We start from the raw sequence: 16,430 nt of genomic DNA, 5'->3' as shown, positions 1-16,430 counted from the left end.
AACTCATTATTTCTTGCCTTTCCCTACCTTTATTGCTATCACCCTACACCAGGCCACCATCATATCTTGCCCTGATTGCTTTATTAACCTGACTGGCCAGTCCATTTCTCTCATACAATCCATTCTTCACTCAGCTGCCAGAATGTTCTTTTAGAACATAAGTCACACCTAGCCACTGGTCTTTTGAAATCCCTCCAGTGGCTTCCCACAACATCTGAAGTAAAAATCAAACTTACATCCATGACCTACCAGTCTGGTTCCTATCTCTCTTTTCTACCACTGTCTTCTGTGGACCTTCCATTCCAGTCACTGGCGTATTTGTTGTTCCTCATGTATGTCAAGTGTATTCCCATCTCATGGCCTTTTGTACTTATTCCCTCGGCTCAGAATGCTTGTTCTCTCTAATTTCTGCTTCATTTTCTCTTAGGTCTCAGCTCAAATTTAACCTCCTCAAGGAGGCCCTCCTAGTAAAAAATACAACCCCTTCCCCATTATTACTCCCCTTTCATTTTTCTTTCTAGTGTTTAACAGCACCTGAAATCATATTCTGTTTATTTTCTTGATTTTTTTTTTTTTGGTTGGGGGAAGGATCTCTATTCGTAGAATATAAACCTCATGAAGGCCTAGACCTTGTCTGTGGTATTCACTGTGTCTCTAGAACCTAGAAAAGTACATGACATGTGAACCTAAGGTGTATGTGATAGTCTCCTGAAAGGTTTGGACAGGTTCTATGAGTAGGCAGGGCGCCATTTGTCTGTATAGGCTAGGTATTATGGGGTGGAGCAACTTCAAGTTGATACTTTAAAAGGTTCATTTATCTGAGATTGTTTCTGTTTATAGGAGTATTATTCAGTCATCTTGGAAAGGGGGTAGAGCAGAAATTGTGTTCTTCCAAAGGGAAACGGGGAAAATCAAGAAACCAGTTGACAAGAATGGGTTTTTATCATTTTGATTTTTAAAAAAAGCAAGTATCGATAGAAAAGTATTATATTTTCATTATAGAATATTTAGCAAATATAACTAAAGAAAAAAAAAACTTAGACTCACCTGTGATTTGTCCATGCATTAGTACTCACTCCTAGCATTTTCCTGGTGACGTAGTCATCCTTTTCTATACAGACATACATACATATTCAAGGAACAAAAAATGGCCATCACAAGACTCATTTTAGGTAAAATCAGGACAACCAAGAGGAAATGTTTAATAAGCAATTGAAATACGGAATTAGGTCCTAGGATGTAGATCTGAGAGATGGCTGTATAGTTGTAGGCTTTAAGAACAGAGTGCAGAATAGGAGATAGAGCCATAACTCTGAGAAACTCCCAGATTATTAGGTGGGTGAAAGAAGCACCACACAGAGCATATAAAAGAAGTAATTAAAGGTAAGACCAGATTAGTGAAGTGTTCAGAGTTAAACTGAAGGAAGAGAATTTTCCAGAAGGTAGCAGCATCAGTGTTAATGCTTGTACAGATGGCAAGGAAGGATGAGAACTGAGAAAGATGTTTGAATTTGTTTATTAGAAATCCTTCAGTGACATCTGTACGTACAATTTAATGGAGTTAGAGAAAGAAGCCAATTTTAGGGAGTTAAACTGAGCATAGATGCTAAGTGCCTTTCAGAGTGAGTTTACATGAGATAGATGACTCTGCAGGAATATCACTCAGATCACATACACAGAGTCTTGTATCCCTAGTTGGGATGATGCCTTGGATGTCTTGCTTATACTTCTCTGTGGCTTCCATGTTGGTGTTAGTTGCCATTGAGTAGGCTCCGACTCCAGGTGAACTTACCATGACAGAATGAAACATTGCCCAGTCTTACACAGTCCTCACAACCTTTGGTATGTTTGAGCCCATTGGTGCAGTCCGCATGTCAGTCATGGAGGGTTTCCCTCATTTTTGCTGACCCTGTACTTTACCAAGTGTGGTGTTCTTCTGTATCAATTGGTTTTTCCTGATGACATGTCCAAAGTAAGGTACTAAGCTTATAGTCCCCCACAAGTCTGTCAGTTTATCATACTGTGACGGCTTGTGTGTTCCTGTGATGCTGGAAGCTATGCCACTGGTATTCAAATACCAGCAGGGTCACCCGTGGGGAACAGGTTTCAGCAGAGCTTCCAGACTAAGACTAGGAAGAAAGACCTGGCAGTCTATGGAATACCAATTGAGATGTTTCAACAAACGGATGGAGCACTGGAAGTGCTCACTCAACTATGTCAAGAAATTTGAAAGACAGCTACCTGGCCAGCTGACTGAAAGAGATCCATATTTATGCTTATTCCCAAGAAAGGTGATCTAACCGAATGTGGAAATTATTGAATATCATCATTAATATCACACCCAAGTAAAATGTTGCTGAAGATCATTCAAAAAGCAGCTGCAGCAGTATATTGACAGGGAGCTGCCAGAAATTCAGGCCAGATTCAGAAGAGGACATGGATCCAAGGATATCATTGCTGATGTCAGATGGATCCTGGCTGAAAGCAGAGAATACCAGAATGTTGTTTACCTGCGTTGTATTGACTACGCAAAGGCATTCGACGATGTGGATCATGACAAATTGTGGATAACATTGCAAAGAATGGGAATTCCAGAACACTCAGTTGTGCTCCTGAGGAACCTGTACATAAACCCAGAGGCAGTTGTTCAGAGCAAGGAGATACTGCATAGTTTAAAATCAGGAAAGGTGTGTGTTAGGATTGTATCCTTTCACCATACCTATTCAGTCTGTATGCTGAGCAAATAGTGGGAGAAACTGGACTATATGAAGAAGAATGGGACATCAGGATTGGAGGAAGACTCATTAACAACCTGTGTTATGCAGATGACACAACCTTGCTTGCTGAAAGTGAAGAGGACTTGAAGCACTTACTGATGAAGATCAAAGACCATAGCCTTCAGTATGGGTTACACCTCAACATAAAACAGAAATCCTCACAACTGGACCAGTAATCAACATCATGATAAATGGAGAAAAGATTGAAGTTGTCAGGGATTTCATTTTACTTGGATCCATAATCAACACCTATGGAGCAGCAGTCAGGAAATCAAAAGACGCATTGCATTGGGTAAATCTGCTGCAAAAGATCTCTTTAAAGTGTTGAAAAGTAAAGATGCCACCTTGAAGACTAAGGTGCGCCTGACCCAAGCCATGGTGTTTTCAGTTGCATCATCCGCATGTGTAAGCTGGACAGTGAATAAGGAAGACTGAAGAAGAATTAATGCCTTTGAATTGTGGTCTTGGTGAAGAATGTTGAATATACCACGCACTGCCAAAAGGATGAACAAATCTATCTTGAAAGAAGTAAAACCAGAATGCTCCTTAGAAGCAAGGATGGCGAGACTATGTCTTACATACTTTGGACATGTTGTCAGGAGGGATCAGTCCCTGGAGAAAGATACCATGCTTGGTAAAGTGGAAGATCAGTGAAAGAGAGGAAGACCCTCAACGAGATGGATTGACACAGTGGCTGCCACAGTAGGCTCAAGCATAACAATCAGTGATTGCTGGCATGGTGCAGGACCAGGCAGTGTTTCCTTCTGTGATACATAGGGTCGCTATGAGTTGAAACTGACTTGACAGCACCTGACAACAACAACAGGAAACATACAGTAGATATGTTGAAAAGAATAGCTGTAGAGTAAATAGAACAGCTATGGACCATGAGTTCACAAAACTTAACAGTGAAAACAAAGATGTATAAAGTATACTAAAGTGAAGGGGGCTTTTTGGTTTGTATTTTGTTTTGTTATGGGAGGTTTGGGCATGTTGGAAGACAGATGAAGAAACGAATGGGAGGGAAAGAATGTACCAAACAAAAAGAGGAGAGTTGAAGGAATAAAGGTTTGTAATCATTTCCTGGAGGCAGTGAGAAGAAATGGACTTACAGCGTTATGGATTGACCCTTCCTCTGAGGTATGAGAGAAGTGAGGGTAGATACTGAAAGTTTTTTTTTTTATTGTGCTTTAGGTGAAGGTTTACAGAGCATACCCTGGTGTCATAGTGGTTAGGAGCTACGGCTGTTAACCAAAAGGTTGGCAGTTCGAATCCACCAGGTGCTTCTTAGAAACTCTGTGGGGCAGTTCTACCCTGTCTTGTAGGGTTGCTCTGAGTCGGAATCAACTCAGCAGCAGCAGGTTTGGGTTTTTTTTTGTTTTTTTACAGAGCGAATTAATTTCTCATTAAATAAATAATACACATATTGAGAAGTTTTAAGGAGAGAGGAAAGTATACAAGGAAACCAGTGAATGAGGATTGGGGACTTTAAAGAGATAGAAAAGAATGGGAATAACTGTTGTGTGAAAATCATGTTAGGGATTCCAAAGAAGACTTATAATTTTCCTAGGCAGCAGTGATGGTAAATCTGATTATTTTGGAAAACAGTCTCAAGATAGCACAGCTCTTTGTAGAGCTTAGCTTCAGAAAGTTAATACTCAGCGATAGTTTTGGCATGTTTTGGTTTGTTGTTGTTCATGACTTACCTAAGATTAAGGTTATTTTTCAGAATGTGAAAAGTTTATATGAGTGAGTTTTAATAGAAAATGCATCTGACATGAATTATGTGTGGATTTCAAATGTTTTAACATAAAAGATTGTTTTTAATGTTGCTGACATTGTGGAAATTTGAAAAAATTGTAGTCTGATACTAGATTTATTGAGGTTTTCTGACTGATTATAATTTATTGCTATTATATATTATAATTTAGTTTTACTTATTATATAATCTTATAATCAAAGACAGCACAGATTCTTCAAATGGTGAAGAACTTTTTAAATACCATAAAATTTAATATCCTGAAAGAGAAGAATAGATTAATGTAATATTCTGAAAAATACTGATGTTTCTGATTAAGTAGTAAAGATTTTAGAGTTGAGAAAACTTGGGGAAGACTATGTCAATCTTTCATTCAGTTATTTTTGTAAAAATGCAGACATCCTGTTTTCATGAAGACACATGCTCTTTATTCTGTTTTTATGAGAAAAAGACACATTATAACGATTCAAAATTTAGAGCTATTAGTATATTTGTGGAAACCCTGGTGGCGTAGTAGTTAAGTGCTACGGCTGCTAACCAAGAGGTCGGCAGTTCGGATCTACCAGGTGCTCCTTGGAAACTCAATGGGGCAGTTCTACTCTGTCCTGTAGGGTTGCTATGAGTCGGAATTGACTCGACCGCAGTGGGTTTTTTTGGTTTTAGTATATTTGCACACTCTTACTTAGTTTCAGTATAGGATAATGTTCTATATTGATGGCCCTAAGGTTGTTAGAATAAAAATTAGGGTTAGCTCCCTAAGTCAGCTGTGAGATTCAGCCAGCTAATCAAATTGTTCCCATACTTAACCATCTCTCTACTGCTTTTTTCCTGTCCCTGTTCCTCTCCACCCCCCAGCAAAAAAAAGAGTTAGGATTTATGGCTCTAAAATCAAATGCTTATGTTGGTTTCTAATAAAGAGGTTTTATTTCAGGTTTTTGTAGGTAAGATACCAAGAGATTTATATGAGGATGAGTTGGTGCCCCTTTTTGAGAAGGCTGGTCCCATTTGGGATCTACGTCTTATGATGGATCCACTGTCTGGTCAGAACAGAGGGTATGCCTTTATCACCTTCTGTGGAAAGGAAGCTGCACAGGAAGCTGTTAAACTGGTATGTGATAAACAAATATCCACTGTTTAGCAGGTCATTATTTGAGGAAAATAAACTTCAATACAGAAATGTTTTAAGCTAATGATGTTCCGTTTTCTTTAGTTTTTGCTTTTCATGTTTTTATATTGGCTGAGTTGATACGTAATCTTTCCTTTGCTTTTTTTCCAATTATAATAAAAGTAAAAAAGAAGTGAAAATACCCAAGGATATACATGGAAAGTCATAATTCTAGGAAGTTATCCATTAGATTAATTCCGCAGTTCTGTGTTTTGGTTTTACACAAAAAGGTATCAGTTCTTAAAGTTTAATGAAAGCTGGAGTGGGTTCTGGGGAACATAACAGTGGGTGACAATGACTTTTAGACACAATTCAGGAAATGGTTGTGAATTTATTAATTTATTATTTTTTTAAATAATTTTTATTGTGCTTTAAGTGAAAGTTTACAAATCAAGTCAGTCCCTCACACAAAATCCCATATACACCTTGCTACATACTCCCAATTACTCTCCCCCTAATGAGACAGTCCGCTGTCTCCCTCCACTCTTCTCTTTTTGTGTCCATTTCGCCAGCTTCTAACCCCCTCCACCCTCTCATCTCCCCTCCTTTATTTTTTTGCTTGAGAGCTTTTGTTTTATTTTTGCCTCAGTCTAATAATACGACTTACTTATTTTCTAAGTGTAGTCTTGTTCTTTTATATCTTTTTTTTTCCAGGCCGTTGGGTCCTCTATGTCTTTAACCTTTCTGTCCTTTTCTATTATTTTATAGCTAATCTTCTAGTAACATCCTTTCTTTTGCCCGTATGAGCCTTTTGCCCGTATGCTCACTTCAGAGTGTAGTAGTGGTAGTAAAGTTCTGGAAATTAAGGTGTATCTTCACTTCTGCTGTACTAAGATACAGCTAGCTCAGTAACTTAAAATAACAGTCATTGTTTTTAGACTTACTCTTTTGGCAGACATCTCGAGGGCTTATTAGTTTAGTACTAGTCTTACTACAACGGGCAACCTTTTCCACCAAGGCTTGTTTCACTAGTGGTCCCTGAATTAGTTCCATTCCTGGCTTGACCTAGACTTTACTTTTTTTATTATGGACTTTTTCTTCCAGCTTGTTTATTTAACACTGAGATATTTTCAGAGCTGCATTTCCTCTTGTTTGGCAATTATGGATTTTTTTTTTTTTTAATAATCACGTGTCTTTTAGTGAGTATCTTTTAATGGTAGGTAATGTTAAATCATAAGAAGCTAAAATTTATCAAGGAAGCCACCACAATTATTTAAATAAAACATTTTTTGTTCTTACCATTTCATGTAACTTTACAAGTATTATGTTTGATATGCAGTTGAAAAGTATATGTATATATTTAGAATTTTGTTTAAGATAGGTAAAATTGAAAAATGAAATAAGATATTGAAAAAATAAAGCAAATAACTTTGAGTCACTTATATATGGAGAAATAGTGAAGATTAACAAAACCACACTAAAATGAGAGACCGTAACAATGAAGTTAAAAAGTAAAACATTTATATTATGGCAAGTGTGAGAGAACTTGTTAAGTTCTTGAAGCAGGAAGTCCTGGGCCTTTAATTGTTGAATTTTAAAAATACGATCAGTTGTCCTGAGTTTGGGGTGGTTGTGGGGGTGTCTTTGTTTTTTTTTCCTTGCAGTGTGACAGCTATGAAATTCGCCCTGGGAAACACCTTGGAGTGTGCATTTCTGTGGCCAACAACAGACTTTTTGTTGGATCAATTCCGAAGAATAAGACTAAAGAAAACATTCTGGAAGAATTCAGTAAAGTCACAGGTAAAACAAAATTGTATTTATAAATTAGTTCTGAGGAATCTGTTGTACTATTTCTAAGTGCAAAAAAGGGAGGATGTTAACGTTAATCTTATTCAGATCTTCATTGTCTAAATTGTCTCCCTTCTGCTTTTTAGTGGTTTGGACTAAGCAAGTTCCCTCGTATCCTCAATGTCTTGGAATATCCCTTTCACTTCTTTGCCTTTATTGAACCCTGGCTTTTGGCAGAGTCATTGCTCTGTAGCCGTCAAGCAAAGCCCCCCACCCCCATTCAATGTATTTCATTCTAAACCCGTGGAATTAATTGAGAAGTGCATTTTATATCACAGCTGTATATACATTTATTTATAACGCATTTGTTGCTTTTTTGGTTTTACTTTCTCATTAATCGAAGATTTCTTCTGGCTCACAGTCTTCTTTTCTGCTTCAAATTGAACCATGTAATACCTTTATCTTCTACCTCTGTGTCTACCTCATCTCCAGCTCTTTACTTCAGCTTCTCCACATCCAGATTTGTTACTACCCATCATAATTGTGCTGGTCACATATCCCAACCGGCACAATTCTTTGACCTTATCACTTTTTTATTACCAGTTCCCTTTGGCATCATATCCATTCATTTTTTTCAGGAAATGTTTATTCAAGTGCCTATTAAACTAGACATTGTTCTATGTGTGGGAATACAATGGTGAATAAGAAGATGTGTTCTCTACCCTTGTAGAGCCTACATTTTGGGAAGAGAGCCAAAAATAAATAAATAAATAAATAAATAAAAATTATGGTAAGCATTATGAGGGGAAATACAGGATATTTAGCTAGAGAATAGCTACTATCCATGCCTGATGGTCATGGAAGGTTTTTCTGAGTGGTGGCATTTAATCCAAAACCTGAAGAATGAGGATGATGTAGCCATACAGAGAGCAAAGAGAAGTACGTTCCAAGAGAGCAACACATGACAAGTCTCTGAGACAAGAAAGAACTCAGTGTATTAAAGTAACTGAAAGAAAGCCAGTGTTGTTAAAAGGTGGAATTAGGGGTAGAATTGTATGAGATGAGATTCTGAAAGCAAGTAAGCATTTGTAGACCTTGTAAGGAATTTGGATTTTGTTCTAGGTTCAGTGAGGAGATATTTGAAGGTCTTAAGCAGGCAATAACATCTGATTAATGTTCACAGAGTATTACTCCTACTACTCTGTGGATAATGGCTTGGAGAGGGCGTCAAGAACAGAAGCCTCATGTATTAGCTGAGGCTGTCGTAGATCAGATGGAAGATTGGACCTTAGTGGTAACGGTGGCATGGAAAGAAATAGATGGATTTGGAATTTGATAGGGGAATGAAGTAAAGGAAGAAATCAAGAATATAACACCTCAATTTCTGGGTGAACAGTATTTATTAGATAGGAAAGTTAAGGGGAAGGTAGATTTGGGGAGTGGCGGTGCAGCTCTCAACATGTTAAAGTTGAGATGTCTAAGAGGCATGTCAGGCAAGCAATTATTAGACACATCTGGAACTCAGAAATATCTGGGCTGGAAATAAAGTCTAAATATTAATAATGTAAGATTATAGGTAGTATTTAAAAGTAGGGACTTGGTTATCTTACCTAGGAAGAACATACATGGAAGAAGAGGGTGTAGGAGTAAGATCAGAGAGACACTAGTATTTAATGATCAGTTTCACTCTTGGTAAAAACAATAACTTTTTTTTTTAATTGTTATCTACACACAACAGCACAAACAACATCAGTTTCTACTTGTACACTTCAGTGACATTGATTACATTCTTCAAGTTTTGCACCCATTTTCCCTTTTTCCAGACTATCCCGTTACTGTTAACATACCTAAAAACAATAACTTTTAAGTTAGATCCAAAATCCAAGATTTTGTTGAATGTTTGTTTTCTTGGATTCATATTAATAATTTGGTCTTCAAGGTCCCTGATAGTGTTTTCATAAATTATAAGGTCATATTATAATTCTAAAACCTTGTTGAATGTTACATCTCAGAATACAGTGGTTAGACCTTCTCTTGTATATGGCTGTACCTTCAGGACCCCTGAAATTATAAGGAGACATAAAACACTGTCCCAAACCCATATCTAATAATGCTAATCTAATTGTCTACTAGCTAATTAGTGAATCACTTTCAGGCTTCTTCAATTATTTTTTATTCTTCCGCAAGTGGATTTATGTCTGCCTAATCTCTAGATGTGTGTGGTGGATGCTTTTGGCTTATATATCTGGCTGTTGGTTTAACAGAGGGTTTGGTGGACGTTATTCTCTATCATCAACCCGATGACAAAAAGAAGAATCGGGGGTTCTGCTTCCTTGAATATGAGGATCACAAGTCAGCAGCACAAGCCAGACGCCGGCTAATGAGTGGAAAAGTAAAAGTGTGGGGAAATGTAGTTACAGTTGAATGGGCTGACCCTGTGGAAGAACCAGATCCAGAAGTCATGGCTAAGGTAAATGCAATTGCTTGGGGGTGTGGGTAGGATTATCGTTTCAATTTCGTACTCAGAATAAAGCTCAAAAGTTTCAAGTTAAGATGAATACAATTCATAGTTCTTGACCTTAACTGTTTAAGCAAGGAGCTGCTTTAACACTAAAGTTTACAGTCTGCTTCGGTATCCAGGAATTTCTTTTAACCATTCCTTTTCCTGCAGATTAAATGTGCAAAAGGGACTGAACTGAAATCCCTTCAATTAAGTATCTGTTTCAATACACACCGAGTATTTATTTAGACACTATGAGAGATACAGAGGTAAAAAAGACAAAATCTTGCTAGTCAAGAATGAAGTAATATTTTTGAGATTTTGAATTATAATCCTCTTTGGCCATACTATAACTTTCTTTTCCATCCTTTCTCCCCCTGAATTCCTATTAGGCATTTCCTCTTTTTAAAAAATTTTATTTGGTAAAATATATAGAATATCAGACTATAACTTTTACTTCATGACCATAAATAATTACATTTTATTTAGCTGTGTAGCTAACATTTTTCTATTGGCTTTTTTTTTTTTGGAATGATCAAGTTCCTTAGAGTATTCGGAGTATTTCCCATGAAGAAAGGCAAAAGTTTGCTATGTATATGATTCGTTAGTGACAGAATATGCAAGGCAGGTCATGTAGAGGGCCCCTTAATTTCCTCCTGTGCCCAGTATTTGGGTTGCTAGGATATTTGCCTGATAAATGGGGTGCCTCGAGTCCTAGTTCTTAGCCTTTCCTTTGAGTACCTCCTCCATGAGTCAAAATGGACTGGACAGTAGCTGTTGTGGTTTTTTGTTTTGTTTTAGTGACTCCTGCAGTTGAAGGACAGCCCAGAATTGTATCTCTGCTGCGTTTAGTGAGTTTGAGTATATCATTGTATGTCTCTGTCATTCCCCCGCAAGCAGCAGCTCTGTGGATGGCCATGAATTAATGCTTAGATACTTCCTGACTGAGAAGTCTTTTTCTCAGGCTTTTTCTTCCAGGTTCTGAGGTACAGGTCTCCAACCTAACTAGTTTGGAAGAGAGCCTCAATTTATACAAGTATGGTAAAGTTTTGATAGGCAAAGACATCTTTGGGTTAAGCAGAGAAGATCCAGTAAATCAGAGAGGCTCTGAGAAGTGATGCTCAGTATCTTTTTCTCATATTCCTTGAGTAGATGGGTGTGTAGGCAAGGTACTGGGAACCTCAGTATGCTGATTTTTAAAATTTTGCTAGCCCAGTTTAATTCTAGTTCTTTCTTCTCCTAATATAATTGTGATTTTGGACAAAGTACTGAACTTGGATGTCATCTATTTTATTGAGGTTGGCGAAGCCTCTTGAGATTCCCTACAGCTTGATTCAGTGTGTGGAAACTAAGCATAACCTGTGTTGCTTTTTCTATAAAAATATCTTAAAGTAGCATTGTAAGAGAGAAACTAAATATCAAATTTCTAGAAAATCTAAAGTTTAGTAATTTGCTTATCAATCACTTTTCATATACCTCTGTTAACCTTTCAGATTGAAGTTGTAAAGTTCATCCTAAATCTTTTTTTTTTAGGGTTAGAAAACCTCCAGATTTTCTTCCAGTAACCATTCTTCTTCTGGACCAAAAACAAGTTTCAGAATGAAAAGGAGGCCTCTACAAACTTGGGATCGAATACTATTTACTCCTTTGTTGTTTTCTGATAGAAAAAATAGTTTACCCGTTAGAGTAAAGCATTATCACTCACTCTATCAATATTTCAGTTCATTGAAGATTCTTTGCCAAGTTGGGTCAATTTTATAATCAACCAGAACCTCAGAGTCTAAGTATATCTTTCTTAAAGGAACTTTTTTCCTTTTGAGCATTTTAAATGCCATTTCAACATGTCAGTTTTATACAGAATGTTGTGGTTTCATCACAGAAAAGAATAAAAGATCCATGTGGCGTTACCAAAAAAAATGAAGTGAATAAACTAATGAGAGTTTTTCTAATGTAGAAACTAGACCTTAGTATGACAACATTGAGGGAAAAAAAGGGAGTAGGAGATAGGTAGAGGTGAAAATGTTAGATTGCTTTCCCTTGAATTAATTTCTTTCCCAAATCCTTCTTAATCATCTGACCCTTATCTGAGATAACAGTGTGTTCAATGGATGTGTTAAAATTTTTATTGGATAAGTAATACGTTTCCTTAGGTCATAAAATCAGAATGATGTAGAAAGGTATAGACAAAGTCCCACTTTCACTCCATCCCCATCTACTGTTATCCCTTGTCCCCATCCCCCAAAAAATCGGCTGCTGTTGAGTTGATTCTGACCCATAGTGATCCTGTAGAAAGTAGAACTGCTCCATAGGATTCCCAAGGCTGTCATCTTTACGGAAGCAGGCTGCCAGATCTTTCTCCTGTGGAGCGGCTGGTGGGTTCGAACTGCTAACCTTTTGGCTAGCAGCTGAGCACTTTAAACACTGTGCCACCACGGCTCCTTCTTTGTCCTCTGTAGGCATCCATTTATCTTTTTAGTGTTTCCTTAGGCAAGTACAAACATAAGTTTATATTCTTACTTTTCTTACATCTTAAACAAATGATTCCGGTAGCATGATGTATTCACTGATCTGTATTTGCTTTATTCACCATCCTATCTTATCAGCTGTAAGGAAATGCATCGTTATTATATGTATCACTAAGAAATAAAGAAATGCTGACTGTTAAACTATGACACAGTGCTTGCTTATCAATTGACTGTAAGTTGTATCCCTATTTTGGAGTTGTGCAAATGGTGGCGGGGTGGGGGGGCGGGTGGATATGTCTTACCAACCGTATATCCTGGCAGTCTCTCTGTCAGCTCATACAGACCTTCCTCATTTTTTTTTTCCTCTGTGTAATATTCCATTCTGTGGATGTACCATAGTATACTCAACCATCTGGACATTGAGTTGTTTCTAATCTTGTTATTACAATGCTGTCAGTATTAGTGCAGATATTCTCATAGGTAGAATTGTGGGCCAAAGGGTAAATACATGTGTAATTATTTAAAGATATTGTCATATTCCCTTCTATAGGAGATATTCCATTTTGTAATCCCACTACCAAAATAAAACAGGCCTGTTTTCCCCATTCTTGACAAAATAGTGTATGGTCACATTTTTGCGTTTTATCAACCCGATAACAAATGATATCTCAGTGCCTATATAATTGGCTGCTTTCATGTATGAGTTTGAGCTTTTAATATGTTTAAGGACTATGTTTCTTTTTGTATGAACCATATATTCATGAATATTGTCTATTTTTTTAATTCCGTTATTGAGCTTTTTCTTTTCTGGAACTCTAAATATAAAAGACATTAGTTCTTTGTGATCTAAGTCACAAATGCTTTTTCTGTGTTTGTCATTTGTCTTTTTATTTTGCTTATGGCACTTTTTGCTGTGTAGAAGTCGTTTACTTTTAGTAGTTGAATTTTTTTTTCATGGTTTATGGATTTTAAGTCACAAAGCCTTTCGTACCCTAAGGTTATATAAAGTAACCACCCTTACTTTCCTCTAATACTTCCATAGTTTTTTCCCTCTTTTTTTCATTAAAAAATCTATATGGGTTTTAATGTATAATGGGAGATAGAAATCCAGCTTTTATCTTTTTCCAGATGGTTACCTAGTTTTCCCAGTGTAGTTATTAAAATACTCATCTTACGGCACTAATTTGAGAATCACTTTTAACACAAACAAAATGCCTTTGTTATGTTTTGGGATGTATTTCTGGAACCTTTTATTCTGTTTCATTGGTTTGTCTAGTTATTCTTTTATTAACACTACACTGATTCACTTATTTAAACGCTGTAGTTTGTTTATATTTTGTAGGGCTAGTCTCTAATTTTTACTTCTACTTTTTTTCCTGGCTATTCTTGCTTATTTAGTTTTTCATATGAACTTTAGAATTGGCTTATCCAGTTCCAGGGGAAAAAACAAAAACTTATTTTTGGGGGGAGCTGGAAGGTTATGTTAAATTCATAAATTCACTGAGTGAAAATTATGTGCTAACTCCTTAAAGGTCTTATTCACAGTGTTAGGTATTTGACTGACAGGGCAGGAGAAGGCAGGAACCAACAATTTATGTAAATGAGTAACTAACATCAGGATAATTTTCTTGGCAGCTTCTCATGTCTATGGCAGCACTTTTAGCACTTAATGTTTTAGGGCAGAAAAGCCTATGCCGTGAAGATAAGAAAAAAATACTTTAAGACTTCAGCTAAAATTAAGTAGCCAATACCAATTTTGTATATTTATTACTATTAGGTAAAAGTCTTATTTGTGAGAAACTTGGCTACTACTGTTACAGAAGAAATATTGGAGAAGTCATTTTCTGAATTTGGAAAACTTGAAAGAGTGAAGAAGTTGAAAGATTATGCATTTGTTCATTTTGAAGACAGAGGAGCAGCTGTTAAGGTAGAAATTTTGGAATTTTGCTCATGATGTTGAAATTAAATCTCTGGTATGGACTTGCCTCTTGGTATAGCTAAACTTTAAGGAGTTAGTTATTTAGATGTAGGAGCACAATCGGCAGCTCTTTGACCTTGTGAAGTGTAATAGCTGAACATCAGTTTGTTAATGGAAGTTCTAGAGAAAACAGGTATTTCCTTTTTGTTGTGCTTTCTGGCTGGGTTCATCTTTTTGCAAATCAAAATAATTGTGAATTAAAGTGTTTATTAAATGTATGTACATGACACGTTTATGAAGTTTCGTTTTAAAGTACCATCTCTTGTAAAATTTGTTTTTCTAATTTTCTGTAGGCTATGGATGAAATGAATGGTAAAGAAATAGAAGGGGAAGAAATTGAAATAGTCTTAGCCAAGCCACCAGATAAGAAAAGGAAAGAGCGCCAAGCTGCTAGACAGGCCTCCAGAAGCACAGCGTGAGTCTACATTTCAGTAGATACATCTTTGAACAGGAAATTACTTGATACTGGAAATCAGGCTAAGAAAACAAAATCAGGAAGACCCTTGAAGTAAACTAATCTTTTTTTTTCTTTCTTTCTTTTCTTCCCTCTGTTGCTAGGTATGAAGACTATTATTATCACCCTCCTCCTCGCATGCCACCTCCAATTAGAGGTCGAGGTCGTGGTGGGGGGAGAGGTGGATATGGCTACCCTCCAGATTACTATGGCTATGAAGATTACTATGATGATTACTATGGTTATGATTATCACGACTATCGTGGAGGCTATGAAGATCCCTACTACGGCTATGATGATGGATATGCAGTAAGAGGAAGAGGAGGAGGAAGGGGAGGGCGAGGTGCTCCACCACCACCAAGGGGGCGGGGAGCACCACCTCCAAGAGGTAGAGCTGGCTATTCACAGAGGGGGGCACCTTTGGGACCACCAAGAGGCTCTAGGGGTGGCAGAGGGGGTCCTGCACAACAGCAGAGAGGCCGTGGTTCCCGTGGAGCTCGGGGCAATCGTGGGGGCAATGTAGGAGGCAAGAGAAAGGCAGATGGGTACAACCAACCTGATTCCAAGCGCCGTCAGACCAACAACCAACAGAACTGGGGTTCCCAACCCATCGCTCAGCAGCCGCTTCAGCAAGGTGGTGACTATTCTGGTAACTATGGTTACAATAATGACAACCAGGAATTTTATCAGGATACTTATGGGCAACAGTGGAAATAGACAAGCGAGGGCTTGAAAATGATATTGGCAAGATATGATTGGCTCTAGATCTACATTCTTCAAAAAAAAAATTGGCTTAACTGTTTCATCTTTAAGTAGCAATCTGCTGCCATTTGTATTGGGCTGAAGAATCACTATTGTGTATATATTCAAGTCTTTTTATTTTTCGTCTTTTCATAAATGCTCTTGGACATTATTGGGCTTGCAGAGTTCCCTTATTCTGGGGGCTACAATGCTTTTATCGTTTCAGGCTTCATTTTAGCTTCAAAACAAGCTGGGCGCACTGTTAAATCATGATTTTGCAGAACCTTTGGTTTTGGACAGTTTCATTTTTTTGGATTTGGGTTAGATTACATAGGAGTATGGAGTATGCTGTAAATAAAAATACAAGCTAGTGCTTTGTCTTAGTAGTTTTAAGAAATTAAAGCAAACAAATTTAAGTTTTCTTGTATTGAAAATAACCTATGATTGTATGTTTTGCATTTCTAGAAGTAGGTTAACTGTGTTTTTAAATTGTTATAACTTCACACCTTTTTGAAATCTGCCCTTCAAAATTTGTTTGGCTTAAACGTCAAAGCCGTGACAATTTGTTCTCTGATGTGATTGTATTTCCAATTTCTTGTTCATGTAAGATTTCAATAAAACTCAAAAATCTATTCAAAACATTACCTATTTCAAATTCAATTGTGTCCTAAAACATTATTTTATTCGTAATCCTTGCAAGGAATATTGTTTTCAAAGTATAACTGCCTATGTGAGTGATCAAATTCATTGCAAAATTTCTTGTCTATTCTAACATGTATTGTGGACATCAGATGAGAATTAGCCTGAATTCAAGTATTTATTCCACATGTCACTTCATTAATTGGTGTTCTATTGTAGTGCCT

General features: G+C 37.0%; 1 protein-coding gene across 5 annotated transcripts in view; it reads left to right on the top strand.

The window, feature by feature from the left end:
• Window positions 1-16,208, top strand: part of HNRNPR (heterogeneous nuclear ribonucleoprotein R) — a 32,527-nt gene extending 16,319 nt beyond the window's left edge. For 3 of the 5 annotated variants that reach the window (XM_064281450.1, XM_064281448.1, XM_064281447.1), the window contains 6 exons: window positions 5,468-5,644; window positions 7,306-7,443; window positions 9,687-9,899; window positions 14,172-14,321; window positions 14,666-14,787; window positions 14,931-16,208. In XM_064281450.1, the coding sequence (XP_064137520.1) occupies window positions 5,468-5,644; window positions 7,306-7,443; window positions 9,687-9,899; window positions 14,172-14,321; window positions 14,666-14,787; window positions 14,931-15,543 (1,413 nt within the window). In that variant the 3' untranslated portion in view covers window positions 15,544-16,208. The remainder of the gene's footprint in view (window positions 1-5,467; window positions 5,645-7,305; window positions 7,444-9,686; window positions 9,900-14,171; window positions 14,322-14,665; window positions 14,788-14,930) is intronic. The other 2 variants (XM_023554343.2, XM_064281449.1) reach the window with 2 other exon arrangements.
• The last annotated feature ends 222 nt before the right edge of the window (window positions 16,209-16,430 follow it).

Source organism: Loxodonta africana, chromosome 3 (assembly GCF_030014295.1).
Source record: "Loxodonta africana isolate mLoxAfr1 chromosome 3, mLoxAfr1.hap2, whole genome shotgun sequence".
Lineage (NCBI taxonomy): Eukaryota > Metazoa > Chordata > Mammalia > Proboscidea > Elephantidae > Loxodonta > Loxodonta africana.
Note: the sequence above shows the minus strand (reverse complement) of the source record. Positions and strands in the feature narration are given on the sequence as shown.